Below are 19879 nucleotides of genomic sequence, written 5' to 3'. Positions count from 1 at the left end.
TTAGAGCTTTTTAACCTTACAATCACTAGTTTATTAAGTTGAAAATGCGCTTAAAACCGTACTCTTTACGTGAAACTATAATATAAGCTAATGACTGTTTTGCTGCCTTTAATAAAACCAATGAATAGATATATCATAAAAAAAGTCCAATTCTCCAATTCGTTTGCTAATTACAAATGAAATATGTATAATTGCAGCTAATAGCTTGTGATCGCTGGAAACAAGTTATTTCTTTATTTCACTATATATAAATAGGTGTTGTTTGAGAAAGTATAGACGACGATCTTGGCATCCTTCCAATTTTAAACCATAGCCATTGAAAGCGTTATATAAATGATACTACGATATCGCGCTGATTTACATCACATTTTCTCCTGAAATAGTTTGCGTTCATTATTATATGTACACAAATATATATGTATATACTGTGCACGTTGCTGAAGCAGTTTTAGTACTAAGAAACGTCGTCTGCAAAACATGGCTTGAGCAATACCTTAAAAATATTTTAATCTTCATAGGCTTCTTTATTGGATTGCAACATTATCCAATGTAAATGCATACATACACGCCCATGTACGTAAATATGTACATATATGGTCATTGAGATGTGTGTGATTAATTTTGACACAGTGCTTTTATCTTTTTAACTTAATCTTATTCACATAAGCTTGGGGGTATATGTGTTACTGATGCACTTCTTCCACAAAGCAGCAGCAAAAAGTGTAGAAGAATGCATACTTCTACATCATTTCTAAACTGGAATCACTATTTTTTGTGACTACTTCTGTTTCGGATGAACCCGAACCGGAGCCAGCATCATCTACTTTTTCGTTATCATCTGATTGTGAAAGTCGTGTGTGATGGTGATGTGGAGTGGCAGCCAGCTGCCAAGCTGGTATTGAGGGCGGGCCGGCAGCTAGGGGAACGGCAAATTGTTTGCTGAATAAATAAAAAAATAGTAAGTATAGAGTACAGGTATAGTAGGGTAGTTTATGTATATTGCACTAGTTATATTTAACTGTTTTTCTTAAATACAGGGTGGCTGATGAAAGCCGCTACCAAAAAAAAATTGAATAACTTTTTTTCTTTTTAAGTTATCTGTTCCATTTTTGTTTTAATTTGCAGATTGATCTTTAAAATTTATTAAAATGGAAAACTGGGACACGCAAACAAGAATTTGGATAGTCCGCCGCTATCACGCACTGGAGTCCGTAGTTTTGGTACAGAGAGAGTACAGGCGGATGTTTGGCGGCGATCCCCCGAGCAGATGGACCATAATGAGACTGGTGAATAATTTTGCTGAGCAAGGAACAGTCGCAAGAAGGCCTTGTCTTCGAAACCCACCAGTTCAGACGGAGGAAACGATCGCTGCTGTAGCTGCAGCTATACAAAGCAATCCAAGGGTTTCAACAAGAAGCTTGTCTGCTCAACTTGGTGTCAGCCGACAGTCTTTGCAAACAATAATGCACAAAGATTTAGACTTATTTCCCTACAAAATTCAAATGGTTAACAAACTGAATGCAGCAGACTTGCCGATTCGCTTGGAATTTTGCCAGAAGATCCTGCAAATGGTGGAAGAAGACCAAAACATGTTAAACTGCCTTTTCATGTCTGATGAGACCCATTTCGATTTAAACGGCAATGTGAACAAACAAAATTGTCGAATATGGAGTACTTCTAACCCACAGATACTCCACGAGACGGAATTGCCTCCTCTTCGCGTGACAGTGTGGTGTGCGGTTTCTTCACGCTGTATTGTCGGGCCTTATTTTTTTGAAGAAAATGGTCACACCGTTACGGTTACTGGATACCGTTATTTGAAAATGCTGAAAGAATTTTTCTATCCAGAACTACGCCGAAAGAGAATTCCTTTCAACTCTGTGTGGTTTCAAGAAGATGGGGCAACGTCTCACATAGCCCAGACTGTTATGACAGAGTTGCGACGAAAATTTCCCAATAAACTGATTTCAAGAAACTCCGAATTTCGTTGGCCCCCCAGGTCGCCTGACCTTACTGCACCTGACTTTTTCTTGTGAGGTTTATGTAAACAAGAAGTTTATAAAACAAAGCCAACAAATTTGGATGAACTAAAACAATCCATTCGGGCAACAATTGCGGCTATTCCTGTCGCAACTCTCAAAGCAGCAATGAACAACTTTTTACTAAGATGCCGCACTTGTGTCAACGAGCATGGGGGGCATTTAAATTCAATTATTTTTAAAACTATGTAGTTAAGCTACATTTAATAAAATTTAATGACCTTCAACTTGAAAAAAAATAAATGAATTCCATACACTAAAAAAAGTTATTTGAGTTTCTTAATGTAGCAAAATTCATATAACCCAACTTTAAAGGATGGCTATCTAGTGCATTCAACAAGTATTTTACACGTTTGTCCTTTTTCATTCTTTACTTTTTCACATACCGATTGAGTAGTAATCCTTTTATAGCATCTAAATCACTTCGAAAAATATTGAATTCTTGGTTTAGTCTCTGACGTTGTTCGCGCTGCTGGTCTTGTAGCTGTTCCTTAATTCTACTGAGTTCTACAGTCACCTCGTCCAGGCGTGAATCGACCTTTTTGTCGATATCTTCAAGCGCATCCTCAACTGGCTTCTTTTTCTTGCCAAAAATGTATGGTTCTACATATTTCTGTAAATTTGCTAACAATAAGTATTCATACGTTTGAAGTTATTTGTTGTAACAAACCTTCCAAAACAAGTAAATTGCGTATGCTACACCACCAAGGAGTGCTAAGTTGTGCAATACTTCTTTGATGCGACCGTAAGCGGTTTGTCTTGGCTGTAAAGACAACTGCGGATGCGCCGAACTACTGATACCCATATTTATCACCTGAGGCAGCATTTTAGCATCACTCGTAAAAATACCAGCACGCTGGCAAGCAAGTTCTATTTCTTCATGAGTTAAGCCTTTTGAGTGTAAAAATTGCCGCTTTTGCATGAGAGTTGTGTGCCGTACTTTAGCATTTTGTAAAAAGTTTACAGCAGTCGTTATCTACACACAAATTATTTCAGAATAATTGAACTTTGGCCTAGATTATTTCTTTTACTCACAAGTGCTTCCCGTGGGGCCAACACATTCAAAGAATCTGCTTCACCGCCTTGCATTTCTGTTGTTGACGCAAGAAGTGTGGTGTCACCAGTGTCCGTGTTGGTAGTAGCCATTATATCAACTTGCAACTTAATCTTGAAGAACTGTTGAAAACGAGGCTTTCAATTTTTATTTTTTGAAGAATTTGCCTTCTCTAGATATATTTGTGATAGAGAATGGTAAATAAATAATAAAATCGTGGACGTCGTATTGAGGAAATATTGCAGTGATGTTTGAAGAGATAATACGTCGGCGCACAAAATATCTTCCAAGTATATTTAAGCAATTCAAGTAAAAAACAATAGCAAAATAGACTAAACGGAAAAGAGAATGCAGAACGGGTGGTAAAGAAATCAGTGCATATTCATACAAGGTGATAGCAATACTAGAAAAAAAAGAATTTAAATGTATAATATTTTGTGTTTGCGATTTGGTATCTTGAATGTTAAAATTTCAATCAGATTGTAAGCAAATAAAAAACACGACAATAAAAAACAGGCCACTTGACATCCAAAACACCAACGCAAGGTAAACTCATAGAAGGTGGCAGCTGAATGTATTTGCTTTTTCAATTTGGGGGTTTGAATATCAAAAATTGGTGACTTCTTTCCACGAATTCCGCGAATATCGATTAGAATGCAAGCAAAACAGTTCTTTTTGAAAGCAAAAAGGAAAGAAAAACAAATCCGCTGCTTTGGTGACAAAACCTCAAGAATGATAGAAAATAATACTCAATTCGCCTTTATACAACCTTATATAAATTCGCCTTAGAAAAAGCATATCAGAACAGTGTTGCATGTTTTAATGGGGCGATAATTTTGCATATAAAAATGACTAGTTAATTAGTAGACCTAGGATCGATATAATTTATATACATTTAATTTAAACATTTTAACCTTTGTAATATGCTTTCTTACTGTTGTAAATAAATTATTTGCGAATTTTCGAATTTCGTCGAACTCATATCTGTAATATTGAAATTATCATATAGTGCACTTAATTTGACAAGCAAAACAAAGCAAAATGATGAAATAATGAAAAACAGCGAAATATCAATGAGAAAGCTGATAAACGATTGTAGATAGGAGAAACTGCATCAGAAATTTTCACTAGAGAAATTTACAGGAAAACTGTATTTAATATATAAAACAGTCTATTTTTTATATAATTATTTGTGAGGTGGAAGAGCAATTTGTGTCTGAGTTCAAAGGTGACGTGTGTAAACATTGCGATACACAAGCAAAAATACTACGTGAAAAATATGGCTTGTGTAGCAACAACTACTGGCAAAGAAGCAACGGCAGCAGTGAATGGTTCAAGTAGTAATAGTGGTGTGATTGGCACAGGCAGTGTTGGAAATGCAAATGCTGCAGGAGCTGCAGGATTAGTTAATAGTGCGGGTGGCAGTGGTACGGTACCAAGCGCAGCAGCAGGTGCAGGGGTCGCTGGGAATGGTGGTTCTGGTAACACCGTAGGTGCGGCAGGTGTTGGTGGTGGTGGCACAGGCAGTGGTGTTGCAGGAACTAGCGGTTCAACTAGTGGTGCCACTGGCAATTCGAATGCGAATCGACAGGCACGATTTGCCATGGAAGGTGTTGGTGCGCGTGTAATACGTGGCCCAGATTGGAAATGGGGCAAGCAGGTATGTAGTGTCATAAGAAACATGATAATATTTTCATGAAGACAGTTCGGCGATCGAAATAGTAGTGTGCACAATTAAACAAGAAATAAAAGCAAACTTGACATAGCCTTCAAAGCAACCTTCAACACCTTAAGGAGGTTTCAATAGGTGAGAAAACAGTCTCGCTCCAAATAAACTAAAAGATTGACTAAATTCGAGTCAGGTATTCAGGTATTATAATATATAAATATATTCATACAATTAGCTGTTTGCATTGGGCATATAAATTAAAACGCTAAAGTTAAAAGGAGGTGAATGGAAATCTGTATTATTATTGAATCCATCTAAGAAAAGCTACGAATACGAAGATATTGCGACCACTAAATCCAGGTGTCCATATCTTCCTAAAATGTATGAAGTTCGTGCTTTGAGCACTTTGTAGAGGCTTGTGCCATTTATGGCTTCTGCTGCAGTAAATCTGTTAAACGGGGGATTGGCTGTTGCGCTGTAAAATTTAAATAGTTTTTTGCAATACTTGTAGTAAAAGTAGTTTGTGTTATAATGTAGTCACATTATATTTGTTTCAACTTTCCTTTGATTGCAAAAATTTTTACTTTTTCCCGCTAGTTAATCCTCGTAGAAAATTTCTATGGAACTCTGCGGTTAAAAAGTTGAATGGATTCATGAAGGCTCTCCACGAATTTCGAAATTACGATATATTCAATAATAGGGCTAAATATGTTGCAAAATGTGAATAATTGAATAGTAACACATCAATTTAAAACTTGGATCCAAAAGCTAAATTGTATCAAAATTTATTATTTTCTGAAAAACACTGGGGTTTAATCAATTCATTTTCGAGATGGTGAAGGATTTTCAGGAGCGCTGATAAAATCACTTGCTTTTACCGGAAGTGAGCGACCATTTTTTATTTTACTAATACCAGATTTGCCAACAAGAGTTACATTACTTATTCTGTTTTTTAATTTATAGGGTACATTAATTTAGGCCTACACAAAGTTTACAGATTAGCCAATCTAGTAATTGATCGGTCTCGATCTATATACACAAGTTGATTTGGCCCAATTAATTACTAAAGGATCTTGACCTACAACTCCTTTCATTCAGTCATCGTCCACCATTCCTATTCCACCATTTTCGGATGCGCTGAGCCTCCACTACTACTTCATACGGCATTCATTGTCAATTTTCAATATCACGAATGACGTACCGATTATTGCCTAATACTTTATGAACCACTTATTACTCTTTGTACCGAGGCAGACATTTTTTGTTAACTGCTACGTTCGTATCGACGTTAATGGTCACAGTATAATCCTCTACCTTCTAGTTCTTACTGCCCATATCTTCGCAGATTATCGTCTGAAACCATAATCCTCCCAAACTTTGCAGGATGCATGTTCACGTATGCATACTAAGTCTTGCCCAACGGTCGGACATAGCTTTTCTTGAAAATGTTCAAATCCGAACAGGAGTTGACTAGGACTATCCTGACTGCGGGCAGAGTTATTAATGACATATTCTACCTCCAACGATTTTTACACCAGTCGGCATGGTCTTAGGGGTTAAGTGGTGGATACGCGTATATTAGACATCTCTAGCTATTAATAATACATTTTTTTACCTTATTCTCATAACACAGAACTAATTTTACGATAGTTGAAAAAGAACGAAATAAGATGAAATCTTTCATCGTTTGGGCGTTATAACAGGACAGCACCGAATCCCAGCGTACTAGCTTCGCAGTGCACCTCCGTTCCGAACATGGTTGTAATTGATTTTGATTGATATATTTGCACTGGGAAGTTACAAATACTTCGAATATGGATTCTTATCTGTTATCGTAGTTATGTTAAAGAAATGTAGGAAGTCATTGAATGGAAAATAACTGGCAAATTCGTTTACTCATCAGATAGTATTTTCAACTGAACTAAATTAATTTCCAAAGATTTCAGCGCTTCGTAATTGTCTGGATTATTAAAAACACAGCAGTGTTTCGTCCTTCTTTCTTCATATTAAGTTGAACTATCTTATTAAGTAACGGAAGATCGCGAGCAATTTAGAATTTTCATCAGCCGCCGTTGACTCCATTATTTACTAGCTGTCCAAGACTGTCCGCACCATCCGACCAAACTTTGGCAGCGCACCGAAGTCTAGTTGCTACATGCCCTTAGCGGAGCTGCGGTTTTCTAGTTGATTAATCTGCTACATCAGATTAGTATTTCAGGGTGTTTTCTAAAGGCCTATGTTTTATCGCCGATCGTATGCATACGAAATTGTGATTCTTCGACTCCTGTGGGGGCAGCGGAAGGACATGAATTAACTACGGTGGCAGTGAAATCGTTTCATGGCAATGACAGCAAAAGCGTTGGCGGCTGTTTCTGCGGTGGTGTCGGTATTGAGGTTATGTTGTATAGTTTAGCTGCAGTGGCCGACAGTGGAAAGTCCACTATATAATATCTTGACACTGTTCATAAAATAACCTCGTTTTTATTGTATTATATTAAATGGGGTATAGCCCATACCTGCAGTTGATAAATACTGGGATTTAATCAATTTCTTCTCGAGATGGTGTCTGATTTTAAGAAGCGTTAATAAAATTACTTGTTCTCGCTTTGGTTGATCTTAACGGGGAAAACGGCCATATTTTGTTTAATTGATACTAAGGCTGCCAACATTACTAATTATGTTCTTCTTATTTACCGGATTTCATTAGTTTAAGCTTATGCTAGGTTTACATTTCGTTCAAAATAGACGTCATTCAAATTATTGTTTTATGTTTTATCTTATGTGTCCCATGGATTGGTGGCTGCCCTTGCATTAGTAAATGCATTGCATTTCTTTCCGAATAGGTGAAAGCCGCTCAGTTTAAAACTAGACGAAAAAGGGGGCGGTTGAAACTGCAAGTGCAATTTTTAGTCAAAAACTCAACCATAAATGTCGATAAATCACAAGGTGTTGGTTGTTGTTGTTGTAGCAACATAAACATTCCCCATACTTACATACGGTGAATGCTGCTGGAGTGACAGTCCTTGGCCGGATATAAATCCGGGTCGTTTCGGTAACGTAGAACCGACTGTCGTGGAAACAAGGTGTTGGTCGAATGGATCTCTGATGAAATTAGTAATAGGCCTGTATGTCTGAATAGTATAGTTACTGAAACAGACAATCCCATCTGACACCGAAATTGCAAATGTTGGTGTTCGGTAATTATACAATAGTTGAACACAAAGCGTAAGTGCCGAATTGTTGGCCGCTTCAATATTATTCCACTAATACATTGGATTAAATAATTTCTACGAAGTGTGTTTGGAAAAAATGAAATGTTTTCAAAAAAATTATCAATATATACGTTTAAAAGGGTGTATGTATGTCTATGTCTAAATGGAAAGTAAACACAAAAAATAAATAAAAACCTAAATCGTGCATCGAAAAAATTCTTATCTACTCCCGGTTGTTTAAGATGTTGGTTAAAAAGCAATAAAAATTGTGTAATTCATAATCTGATTTACAATAACTAGAATGAATTTATTTCTACTCTGAAAATGGGTGATTGTATGAGTAATAAAATGAAATGTAAAACAATAAAAAGATATTTCTATAAAAATACTTTCTATTATAATAAAGCCAAACAACTTATCAGGGCTAAGTTTTGACCTATGTACTTAATCATCTGATTTTCCCTTGTAAATATATGTATGTTCACACTTGTTCACATTCATATGATCAGTACACATACACATACATATGCATGTCACTCGTTTGCTGCGAGACCTCCACGAGTTCTTAGTTTATTAGGCAGAAAAAAAAAAAAATTAAGATTGGAATTTATACAATGAAGGCCGATCTCGCTAAAGGTGAATCCTTCCACCCGTTTTCGAAACAGCGTTATTGCTAAATTCGCTCGGTAATGCAGGTCTAGTCTAAGAATATCGCATGGGAAAGTCACTCATCATTGCTGTTGGAACAGCATAAGGGGTTAGGGGTAGTCAGAATTTTCAAAAAAATTGATTTTTTTTTCTTTCCTAAAGTATAATATCTTAAAAATATTGTGTGGAAATTTGAAGTGATTCCGACAAATACTTTTCGAGTTATTCAACAATTAACAAAGGGCGCTCGGGCTCTACATAAATCGATAGCAAAACTTTAAATGCGTTTTCCTCAAAACTATGTTTTTAGAACTGGTGATCACTGTAGCATAAAAACCGCTTGGTAGATTTCAATAAAATTTATACTGCTTTTGAAAAACATAAACAACTCGTGCCTAATTGATTTTTTTTTTTAATTTCATTTTTTTTAAGAATTAATTGTCGGTTTTTTTTATCGAAAATTTCAAAAGTATTTCCTGGTGCCGGATTATTATTAGTTTTGAAAAAAAGCTTCGATCAGGCAAAAGATTACCTATTAAGAAAACTCATTTCTCTTGCCCGATTGATTTAGGAGATTCGCCAAGGACTTGTGATGATCACCGTAAGGGATTTCTGGAGAAACGAGCTCCACACAAACAGCGATAACATTTACAATTATTCGTTCCCATGACAGTCGGGTCTATGTTACCGGAACGACCAGGATTTATATCCGGCCTCGGACCGTCACTCCAGCAGCATTCCCCGTCCGCAACAACAACAACAATAACAACAATTATTAATTTTTTTGTTTGAAATTTTGCTAAAGTCAAGTCGAAACATGATGTATTAATGCTATGTTTTTATTTTTGTAAAATAAAGCAATTGACTAGCAAAAAAAAAAATATTGAAAATCGGACTTCTGACTACCCTTAACGCAGTCCCCATATAATTTTCCGAAATGCTAGTTTGGTCATAATTCTTGGTCCAACATAAGTTCTTTTCCAGGGAGATCTCTCGATCTTGCTAGCTGACCCTTATTTGAAAATGCCGTAAAATGATCTAACAGATTATAATACAAAAAAATCATTCCAACAATATTTCTGTTTTGTATAATATTATATTATTATTTGAACTTTTAAAGATCTTAAACAAAAACAAAAACCAATAGAAATCTAAACATATCTCCATATAAGATGCCAGCACCACCCAATTTATAATATAATGCAATATAATTTATGATTGTTTGCGTCGATGATGATTTGTTTTTACGATTCTAAGGGAATTGTCCACAAGGAGCTCGTGCCAAACCGTCAATGCAATTTTATATCATAGCGTTTTGAAGCGTTTGTTGCAGCGCATTCGTCGAATTCGCCCTGAACACAGCGAAGGAAGAAGCTAGCGCTTATTGCATGATAATGTACCATCTCATAGATCCATTCTTATGACTGATTTTTCGGCTATACATCGCATTTTAACCATCAATCCCTCATCGTATTCACCTGCTATGGCTCCCTGTGACTTCTATCTATTCGGAAAATTGCTTTTCGCCATGAAAGGAAAACGTTTTGCGTCCGTAGAGGCCATCCAAAAGGCTTGTACATCCTGAAGGACCTTCCGGTCAATGACCTGAAACACTTTCTCGAAAAACTTTTAGATCGGGTAGAGGGGACTAATTTGAATAAATAAAGTCGAAGTTATCAGAACAAAGCTCCTGCCGTTTCTATTTTAGCTCAGACTTGTTTATTTTGGACTTCACCTTGTATATCTAAATGCGCAATTAAAAATATTCTTACAAAAATTAGTATATGCATACCCAATATTTTCTAGAAATAAAATACTTCTCATATACCCTAACTTTTACTTATAAAAAAATTAGAAATACTCCCTAAAATTTGGTGTATTTGTTTGCATACTTAACAATTCATATAATTCCATTTCATGTTTTATTTAATTTTATATAAATTTTACTTAAACTTTTATATTGTATATATCTTTTTTATTTCTTTTTATTTTGTTGTATTTCTTCTTATTTTGTTTTATGCACTTTCAACTCGTTAATATATATTAAATAATCACTGCATTTGAAATTCCGCTTCGGCAAAAAAAAAAAATGGGAAAAAAAAACGAAAATAAAAACACGTCGCCACCGGCAGGCAGTGACGCGTAGCTCACATCGGAGTAGCATGTATTATCTCTCAATAAGCGGGCTCACCGACTGTCTGATAGGTTGTTTGTTTTGTCTCCAACACATTTAATTTTCATTTAAATTTCCATTCCAATTTTTGCAATCGTCCAACATTGAGCGCTCCTCAGTTGACTTCGGATTAGATGAGGCGCGCATCAACGCGATTGTTTTGCTAATAAATATGTACATATGTGCACATGCCTAATTTCATTTTAAAACTGGCATTTGAGTTAGAATTTAAAAAATTCACGAAAAAAATCTGGTGTTGCCTTTCAGTGTTGTCGTTGTTTCAATGCGTAACTACAATTACCGCGTCATCATATCTGTATGTTGAGCTCATTGACATGAATACATACGTACATATATTGTTTACTTGATTATCACTTTCTACATATATTTGCTGTTTCACTTCAGGATGGCGGCGAGGGTCACGTTGGTACTGTACGCAACTTTGAATCTTCCGAGGAGGTCGTTGTCGTTTGGGACAATGGCACGGCCGCTAATTATCGCTGTGCCGGCGCATATGATCTACGCATACTGGACAGCGCACCGACTGGCATCAAGCATGATGGCACCATGTGCGATACCTGCCGGCAACAGCCGATCTTCGGGATACGCTGGAAATGTGCTGAATGCATAAATTATGATCTTTGCTCGATTTGCTACCATGGTGATAAGCATCATTTGCGTCATCGCTTCTATCGCATTGCGACACCAGGTGGAGAACGTATAATGTTGGAGCCAAGACGCAAATCGAAGAAGGTAGCTGTGCGTGGTATATTTCCGGGCGCGCGTGTAGTGCGTGGCGTCGACTGGCAATGGGAGGATCAGGATGGTGGTGTTGGTCGACGTGGCAAGGTGAATGAAATACAAGATTGGTCTTCGGCATCTCCGCGCTCGGCGGCTTATGTCGTCTGGGACAATGGCGCAAAGAATTTGTATCGTGTTGGATTTGAAGGAATGGCTGATTTGAAGGTACAAGTAGATTTGAATTGATAAAATGATCCAAAAAATTGATCTAACTTTCCTTGTAGGTGGTTAATGATGCAAAAGGTAATACGGTGTATCGTGATCACTTGCCATTACTTGGCGAAAATGGGCCCGGCAAAGGACCGCACGGCTTTCATATTGGCGATAAAGTTACCGTTGATCTGGATTTAGAAATTGTACAATCACTGCAACATGGACACGGCGGTTGGACTGATGGCATGTTTGAATGTCTCAACAATCCGGGCATAGTGGTGGGTATTGATGAGGACCACGACATTGTGGTTGCGTACAATTCGGGCAATCGTTGGACATTCAATCCGGCGGTGTTGACAAAAGTATCATCAACAACAACTGCGCAACCCGAATTCCAAGTAGGTGACATTGTGAAGATATGTTCTGACGTGGAGAGTATTAAAATGCTACAACGCGGCCATGGTGAATGGGCAGATGCCATGCAGTTGGTGAGTTTGTAGAAATAATAGCTGCTTTCGATACGCCAACAACAAAATAAGTCACTTAACTAATACACTAAACTGTTTCGTTGACATGTGATAAAAAAAAAGTTTGTGAAAAAACTCTAAGCTCACAAAAAAAAATAAAATAAAAAAAAAATTAAATTGAAAAACAAATGTAAAAAATTAAAAAAAAAATTTAATTGAAAAACAAATATAAAAAAATTAAAACAAATTTAATTGAAAAGCAAATATACAAACAATTTTTAAAAATTAAATTAAATTAAAAACCAAATATAAAAAAAAAATTAACAAAATGGTGTACTAAAATATTCACAAAATCAATACTCGTGCTTATACAACACAAGCTCCTTACGCGCTAAGCAGCTATAACACAACTCGCTTGAGATCGCCTCTGCTCGCTTAATACTAGGTTGTTCAATAAGTTTTGCGGTTCGATAAGAAAAACACAATTTTATGTTTTGAAATACGCTAATAGTTTCCCTGAAAATCAATACACTTATTCCAATTTATGAATTCCATCCGTGAAGAGAGACCTCAGGATTTATGACCTCATCATTTGATGAAAAATGCTTTTCATGCATGAATTTTTTCTGGTCCGGAAATAGATGGAAGTCGTTAAGGGCCAAATCTGGTGAATACGGTGGTTGCTGCAACAATTCGAACTTTAATTTATAGCTTTTAGTCATTGTCGAAATGCTCTTGTGACACGGTGCATTGATGGAAAATAAAACGGTCTTGATGAAAAATCAATTTTCCATTGCAAAACTGGGTATTTTTTCACGATTTTTTTCCTTCATCTGGTCTAAAAGGTAACAATAATATATATAATATTCAGCATTTATTGTTTTACGTGTTTGCAAGTAATCCACCAACAAAATTCCTTTCGCATCCCAAAAAAGCAAACTCCTTTGCCGTTTCCGTGCACGAACGTTTCGGAGCTAAAAATCAGGTTCATACCACTCTTTAGCCTCTTGTTTTGATTTAGAATCATAGTGATAGACCCAAGTCTCATCCATCGTGATAAATCGGCGCACAAAACCACTTTATCCTTTCCAAAACGCTTTAAATGTTGCTAAGAAAGTCGCTCATAAATTTCCTTTGCTTTTAAACCTTCCAAAACCTAAAAATTCAATCACTGCACGATACTTGACTTTTTCCATTGACGAAATTACTGTGACAGGTCGATACAGAATGAATTGACAGTTTGAAATGAAACTTCACATGCCTTCATATGACGAGTGTACCAACATAACAAACATACAAAATTTAGGCTAGTAGCGACGCCCTCTCTTATCGGTTCGCAAAACTTATTGAACAACTTAGTAAGTTGATTCTTTCCAATAAATTTTTGCTTTAAGCGAATAGAAAACTGGCTAAACGAAGAGGGCTAATATGATATTTTGATCACTTTGAAAGTATATGCTTTATCCAACTATAAAACCTTTTTTTTGTTAATTGACTTGCTCGCTACCAACTACTCTTGATTATTTTATAGACTCTTGGCAAACTAGGTCGTGTACAGCAAGTCTACCACGACAATGATTTGAAGGTGGAAGTAGGCAACACCTCCTGGACTTATAACCCACTCGCGGTGACCAAAGTGGTGGGTATTGTGCAACTTCTACAAAGCACTTACTGTATTGTTTTTTATTTTTATTACTTATTAACTAATATTGATTTTATGGGCTCAGGCTTCTGCCTCTGCTGATGGTAGTTGTGTGCCGGTTATTTCGAGCGGTGAGCGCTTATCTGCTATTTTAAAGAAACTTTTCGAACCAAATGTATCGGGTGATGCCACTGAAGAGTTTGTGAAAGCGGCTGCCAACGGTTATGCTGTAAGTTGCTTTGTAATGTTGGATTAAGTTTTCATGTCTAAAGCGTCATGCCTTTTTTTCTCATCAAATAGGCCCGCTGCGAGGAGTATCTTTCAGGCGCTGTACAGCCGGCTTCTTCAACCGCTAGTGGGGCTGCTGCTGCTGCTGCCGCCGCCGTTGCTGCTGGCGCACAAGCCACAATACCCGATGTGAATGGCGTATTCGCTGGTCATACCGCTCTGCAGGCAGCCAGTCAAAATGGGCACACTGATGTCATACAAGTTTTGTTACGACACAATGTCGATGTCGAAATCGAAGATAAAGATGGTGATCGTGCTGTGCATCATGCTGCTTTCGGTGATGAACCGGCCGTCATTGAGATACTCTCTAAAGCAGGCGCCGATTTGAATGCACGCAATAAGAGACGTCAGACCGCACTTCACATCGCCGTCAATAAGGGGCACTTGAATGTGGTGAAAACCTTACTTTCGTTGGGCTGTCATCCCAGTTTGCAAGACTCGGAGGGCGACACTCCATTACATGACGCTATTTCAAAAGAGCACGATGAGATGCTTTCGCTGCTACTTGACTATGGTGCCGACATTACGTTGACCAACAACAATGGCTTCAATGCTCTACACCATGCAGCGCTCAAAGGCAATCCAAGTGCTATGAAAATACTACTTACTAAAACCAATCGTCCTTGGATTGTGGAGGAGAAAAAGGATGATGGCTATACGGCTTTGCATTTGGCAGCATTGAATAATCACGTCGAGATCGCCGAGTTGCTCGTACACATGGGCAAAGCCAACATGGATCGCCAGAATGTGAATCTGCAGACCGCCTTACATTTGGCAGTCGAGCGGCAGCATGTGCAAATCGTTAAACTACTCGTGCAGGAAGGTGCCAATTTGAACATTCCCGACAAGGATGGCGATACACCGCTACATGAGGCATTGCGTCATCACACACTCTCACAACTGAAGCAGTTGCAAGATGTCGAGGGCTTTGGCAAACTTTTAATGGGTCTGCGCAATCCGAATAATAAAAAGGCCTCAGCCTCGATTGCCTGTTTCCTTGCGGCAAATGGCGCTGATTTGACTTTAAAAAATCGTAAACTACAAACACCATTGGACCTATGCCCCGATCCGAATCTTTGCAAAACTCTCGTCAAATGCTACAATGAACGTAAAACTGATGATACCGAACTGCCGGGTAATGTAGCCGGCACTAGTTTGAATGCACGTGCACGTGCTCTGGCCACACCAGTAGGCATAGGCGGCGGTGTTGGTGTGAACAGCAGTGGCGGCTCGAATACCAATCCGGTGGTTGTGGCTGGTGGTAATACAGGCGTTACTGGCATTACGGGCGGCATGCTTCAGTCGGTTTCGACTAATATGCCACTAAGCACAATGATGAAGGGTAGCGGTGCCAACAGTGCTGGCGTGGCTAACGTTGGTGCGGATGTGCGCAATAGTAATACGAGTAGTGGCGGTGGCTTGAACACCCTGGCTAAAGACCTATCACAATCGCTGCATGGGGCTAATGATGCGGCTAAGCAGTCAACGCTGGAGGAGTGTCTTGTGTGCTCGGATGCCAAGCGCGATACGGTGTTTAAGGTGAAGCGTGACTATATCGAAATTAAAGGCATTTTAAAATGAATTTAATATTCAAATTTTTTATATTTTTCATGCACAGCCATGCGGTCACGTTTGCTGCTGCGACACTTGTGCACCGCGCGTCAAAAAGTGTCTTATTTGCCGTGAAACAGTAACATCGCGCGAGAAAATCGACGAATGTTTGGTTTGCTCGGACCGGCGTGCTTCCATATTCTTCCGCCCCTGTGGCCACATGGTCGCGTGCGAAAACTGTTCGGGCTTAATGAAGAAGTGTGTGCTTTGTCGCACACAAATTGAAGAAATCTTGCCGTTTTCCTTATGTTGTGGTGGAGCTGGCATTGCCGAAAAGGTAAATTATTACATTACCATGGCGTGCAATTTTCTTTTACGGAATGTATTTTGTTTTTGTGACAGGTTCACGGCGTTGGTCATTGCCTGACGGACGATAAGTCCAAGGAAATGCATTGCGTTAATACTTCAGGACATGGCGTAGCTATGAATAATACTGTGCCAGGTGCAATGAGTACGCCGATTGCCAGCGCGAATCAATTGAACAGTCAGAATAATATTTTGGCTAATAATGCGGCAGCGGCTGCAACAGCTGCGTCGAGTGTATTGGTGGCACCATCAAATGTGAACAACTTTCAAATGGACGATGTGCAAAAACTCAAGCAACAGTTGCAAGATATCAAGGAGCAAGTGAGTAATAATGAGTTAGTGAATATTAAAAACAAAAAAGAAACCATATGATAAACATTAAAATCGTCTTTATTCCTGTATACAGACAATGTGCCCCGTTTGTTTTGATCGCATCAAAAATATGGTATTTCTTTGCGGCCATGGCACATGCCAAATGTGTGGCGATCAGATAGATGGATGTCCGATTTGTCGCAAAACTGTGGAGAAACGAATTTTGTTATTTTAAAAATGCATACAGCGCAAAACCTGCAACAATTAACAAAAACTTATATCATCATTACAAAGAGCATTCGATCTCTCCTATCTGCATTCCTTTACACCATGTCCTTTAGCTACTACAGTAACCCAGTACTTTTTACTGCAACTAATTGTATTTCGTATGCAAATACTACTGCTGTATATTTCAAATCTTCTGTTTTGTCGATTTGAAAAAAAAAAAAATAATAATAAATATCGATATACATATGTTTTATGTAATAACCTAATCGAAATTTATACTCAAAATTAGCTAATATTTCATATTCATTTTTAACATGCACGCGTGCACACATTCATAGCATTCCTCAATTCGTTTATTAAGTTTTCATTTACGTTTCTATGAAATATTATATATTCTCACTTAATTGCAATGGGTTTAGCACCAGTTGATGCTGACCATTTAATTGCTCAAATGTAGTTAACAAACGTCTGCATGGCTTAAATGTATGAAATGTATTAACGTACATAAAAACCTCTTCACAAAATATAATTTTTTTTTTTCAACTAATTAAATCCATCACTTATTTGCTCATAGTATTTAAGCCCAGCTTTTAATACGCAATGATTATTTTTATACACATTACTGACGTAGTTAATAAAGCAAACTTGAACATTAATAATAAAAAATATTGTTTCTTATATTACTTTGCTCTGATAATTTTGAAATAGTTTATTTTTTAACTCAGTATTTGTTTTTCTTATGCTCGCAACAAAAACAGTCCAGCTTATATATGGCTAAGGGCTGTCACTGCAACAGTCTTCCGCAAAGTGTAGTGGGAATGTTTTGTGTTGCTACAAGAACAACAATATGGCATAGTTTTGTTTTAAATTTGCGAGTTTACACACACAAAAGGTATGTACACATTTGGCCATTAACCCTTTGGGGACGAGTGTCGGCACATAGCCGCCAAAGCCGTTTTACCGTTCCGGACGCGTGTCGGCATATAGCCGCCCAAATTAGTTCGTAGCTGCAAGGCTCGCAACGTCTGTCATTCTGAACGATAAGATAAGCATAGGATTAGTAAAAGAGTTACGTTTTCATTCAAAGACATTAGGGGCCATTAGCGGTTAAGTCTTATATTCCTTATAATGTAAACTTCGGATGTGCGACGACGGTAGAGTCAGAACGAATTTCAGTTCTTCGATTCAGTCTCTCAGTGTCATTGCCAGAGGAGCCAGCAGGCTTTTTATATTTTTTATACTTTATCCTACGCACGTTGGCTATGCGATCTAGAGATGATACGTTAAATAGTGACTGATAAGACGGAAGATGACGGCATTACTTCATCAAGTGGAAGGGAAATCCGTGCAATAAGGAATCCACTTAAGCATTTCAACATTAGCAGTGATAGCAGTTTGTTTATAATAATTTTTTGATACATTTTTCTTGTGTTAAATAAAGCCTACGTTCAACTTATTTATTTTCTTTACTGTTTACTTTATTACTTTTACTCCAATACCTTTCGTCCTCAGCGACGCTCACCCGTCCCCGAAGGGTTAAAATAGGTACCCTCCATGTTCATGCAGAAAATGTAAGTTTTTTAAATCAACAATAACAGATATCCACTTGTATGTGGTTTTTATTTCATATATTAATAAAAGGTGATCAATTTAGAGGTATCGGATTTTAAATTGAAATAAAACAACGAAAATTCAAATTGTTTGGCCAATCTTTATTATTTTTGTTTAGAACCATTCATGATATTTATTTTTTGAAGATAGTCCCTTTCAAATTTTGGCCGCAACTGGGCCATAATTCAGCCATCCGTAATAACCAATTTTGAATGACTCCCTGGAGCACTTCGGTCGGTATCTCGGGAATAACTTTAGTAATGTTGACTTCCGTTTGCCAGCATCGATGGTTTATGCACAAAGCATTTAGACTTTACATACCCTCACACATAAAAGTCCAAAGCTGTGATATCACACGATATTGGTGGCCGATCCACTGGTCCGAGACAAGAGCTAAATTGCTCACAGAAATGACGACGCAGTAAATCCATTGTTTCGCGAGCTGTATGGTAAGTAGCGCCTAAAGTTGTGGAGATTACGCGCTTCAATTTCCGGCATCAAAAAGTCGTTTATCATGGCGCGATAGCGTTTGCCATTCACTGCTGAATTGGCGCCAGCCTCGTCTTTGAAGAAATATGGGCCGATGAATCCTCCAGCCCATTGGCCGCATCAAACTGTTGTTTTCAATGGATGTAATGGCTGTTCTGGAATGGCTTCGGGCTGCTCTTCAGCCCAAATACGGAAATTTTGCTTATTGACGCACATCGCTGAACACCACAAGTTGGCCTGAGCGCGCGATAAACACTTTTCACAGAGCGTCGATTTGCATAATACAATTGTACGATTTGTAAACGTTGTCTAGGCGCAACTCTTTCCATGATGAAATGTCAATGAATACTAAAAAAAATTATGAATTTAGTTTGACAGTAGTGATGCGGATCTGTCAAAAAAAACCCCCTGTTAAAAAAGTACCTCCAATCCCTTTATAATAAATATAAACAATAATTCAAGGATTTTTTAAAACTTAAACTAATGACAGTAGGAACAAAAACGTACAAAAAGAACTTAGTGATTTTATTAAAAATGCTGTTTAAACTATCGACGTTTAATCAATAAGCACTTGGTCCACCATGATTGTCAAGGACGTTTTATTTTCGATTTGGCATAGAATTGATAACCGTCGGTAGGTTTATATGGGAATGGACTACCATAGTTCTTTGATTTTTTGCCATAAATCCGTCTAATTTTTGAATGTTTCCTTCCCGACTCGCTTCTTTAAATCTTCCCGACATTTTTCAAGATTAGGTCTGGTGACTGGATTGGTCAACACATAATTTTAACATTATTTTGTAAAAATCAGTCACGTATTAACATTGAGGAGTGTTTTGGGTCGTTATCTTGTATAAAAAGCCAATGAAGTGGCATATTGAAGTATGCCCTTGTAAATATTTTTTTTCATTTTATTATTTATGAGGTGAATAGGTCCTATCCCGTGCCTAGAGGAACATCCTCAAATCATTATGCTGCCGCCACCGTGGTGTTATGTTTGTTTTTGTGAGCCGCGGTAAGAACTCTTGTCCTTTAGAGCGTCTGACATTTCGCCCAGCATCATTTCCAAATACATTTTTTTTTTCATATTTATAATTTTTTCATACCCTCTGGCCCACACCATGACTTTTACACTCATGCACAGGAACAACGCCAATTGTCCTCATCCCCATTGGC

General features: G+C 37.7%; 2 protein-coding genes across 3 annotated transcripts; one reads left to right on the top strand and one right to left on the bottom strand.

The window, feature by feature from the left end:
- LOC128860329 (peroxisomal membrane protein PEX14) lies at nucleotides 1-7428 on the bottom strand. Its single transcript, XM_054097791.1, has 5 exons — nucleotides 7279-7428; nucleotides 3075-3425; nucleotides 2710-3015; nucleotides 2426-2652; nucleotides 1-939 (listed from the first exon to the last, which is right to left on the bottom strand). Exons 2-5 carry the CDS (start codon nucleotides 3183-3185, stop codon nucleotides 741-743), a joined length of 843 nt encoding a protein of 280 aa, XP_053953766.1. The 5' UTR covers nucleotides 3186-3425; nucleotides 7279-7428; the 3' UTR covers nucleotides 1-740.
- LOC128860327 (E3 ubiquitin-protein ligase mind-bomb) lies at nucleotides 3938-17262 on the top strand. 2 transcript variants are annotated; one of them, XM_054097786.1, is made up of 9 exons: nucleotides 3938-4753; nucleotides 11201-11761; nucleotides 11821-12237; nucleotides 13748-13855; nucleotides 13944-14087; nucleotides 14159-15685; nucleotides 15765-16034; nucleotides 16100-16384; nucleotides 16470-17262. In XM_054097786.1, the coding sequence occupies exons 1-9, from the start codon at nucleotides 4373-4375 to the stop codon at nucleotides 16608-16610; spliced, it is 3834 nt and encodes a 1277-aa protein (XP_053953761.1). In that variant the 5' UTR covers nucleotides 3938-4372; the 3' UTR covers nucleotides 16611-17262. The 2 variants fall into 2 exon arrangements, with proteins under 2 accessions (XP_053953761.1, XP_053953762.1); XM_054097787.1 differs by lacking the exon at nucleotides 3938-4753 and adding an exon at nucleotides 10743-11111.
- Nucleotides 17263-19879: the final 2617 nt, after the last annotated feature.

Source organism: Anastrepha ludens, chromosome 4 (genome assembly GCF_028408465.1).
Source record: "Anastrepha ludens isolate Willacy chromosome 4, idAnaLude1.1, whole genome shotgun sequence".
In the NCBI taxonomy this organism is placed as follows: domain Eukaryota; kingdom Metazoa; phylum Arthropoda; class Insecta; order Diptera; family Tephritidae; genus Anastrepha; species Anastrepha ludens.
This window is presented reverse-complemented; position numbering and strand designations above follow the sequence as displayed.

What these genes read in the sequence shown, in the direction of transcription:
- LOC128860329 (XM_054097791.1), bottom strand. Translation starts at nt 3,185, where the DNA reads ATGGCTACTACCAACACGGACACTGGTGACACCACACTTCTTGCGTCA. An exon ending in TGGCCCCACGGGAAGCACTT is followed by an intron (nt 3,016 to 3,074) that starts GTGAGTAAAAGA and finishes ATTTGTGTGTAG; the next exon opens with ATAACGACTGCTGTAAACTT. An exon ending in AAAGGATTACTACTCAATCG is followed by an intron (nt 940 to 2,425) that starts GTATGTGAAAAA and finishes TTATTTATTCAG; the next exon opens with CAAACAATTTGCCGTTCCCC.
- LOC128860327 (XM_054097786.1), top strand. Translation starts at nt 4,373, where the DNA reads ATGGCTTGTGTAGCAACAACTACTGGCAAAGAAGCAACGGCAGCAGTG. An exon ending in GGGCAGATGCCATGCAGTTG is followed by an intron (nt 12,238 to 13,747) that starts GTGAGTTTGTAG and finishes ATTATTTTATAG; the next exon opens with ACTCTTGGCAAACTAGGTCG. An exon ending in AGCGCGATACGGTGTTTAAG is followed by an intron (nt 15,686 to 15,764) that starts GTGAAGCGTGAC and finishes TTTCATGCACAG; the next exon opens with CCATGCGGTCACGTTTGCTG.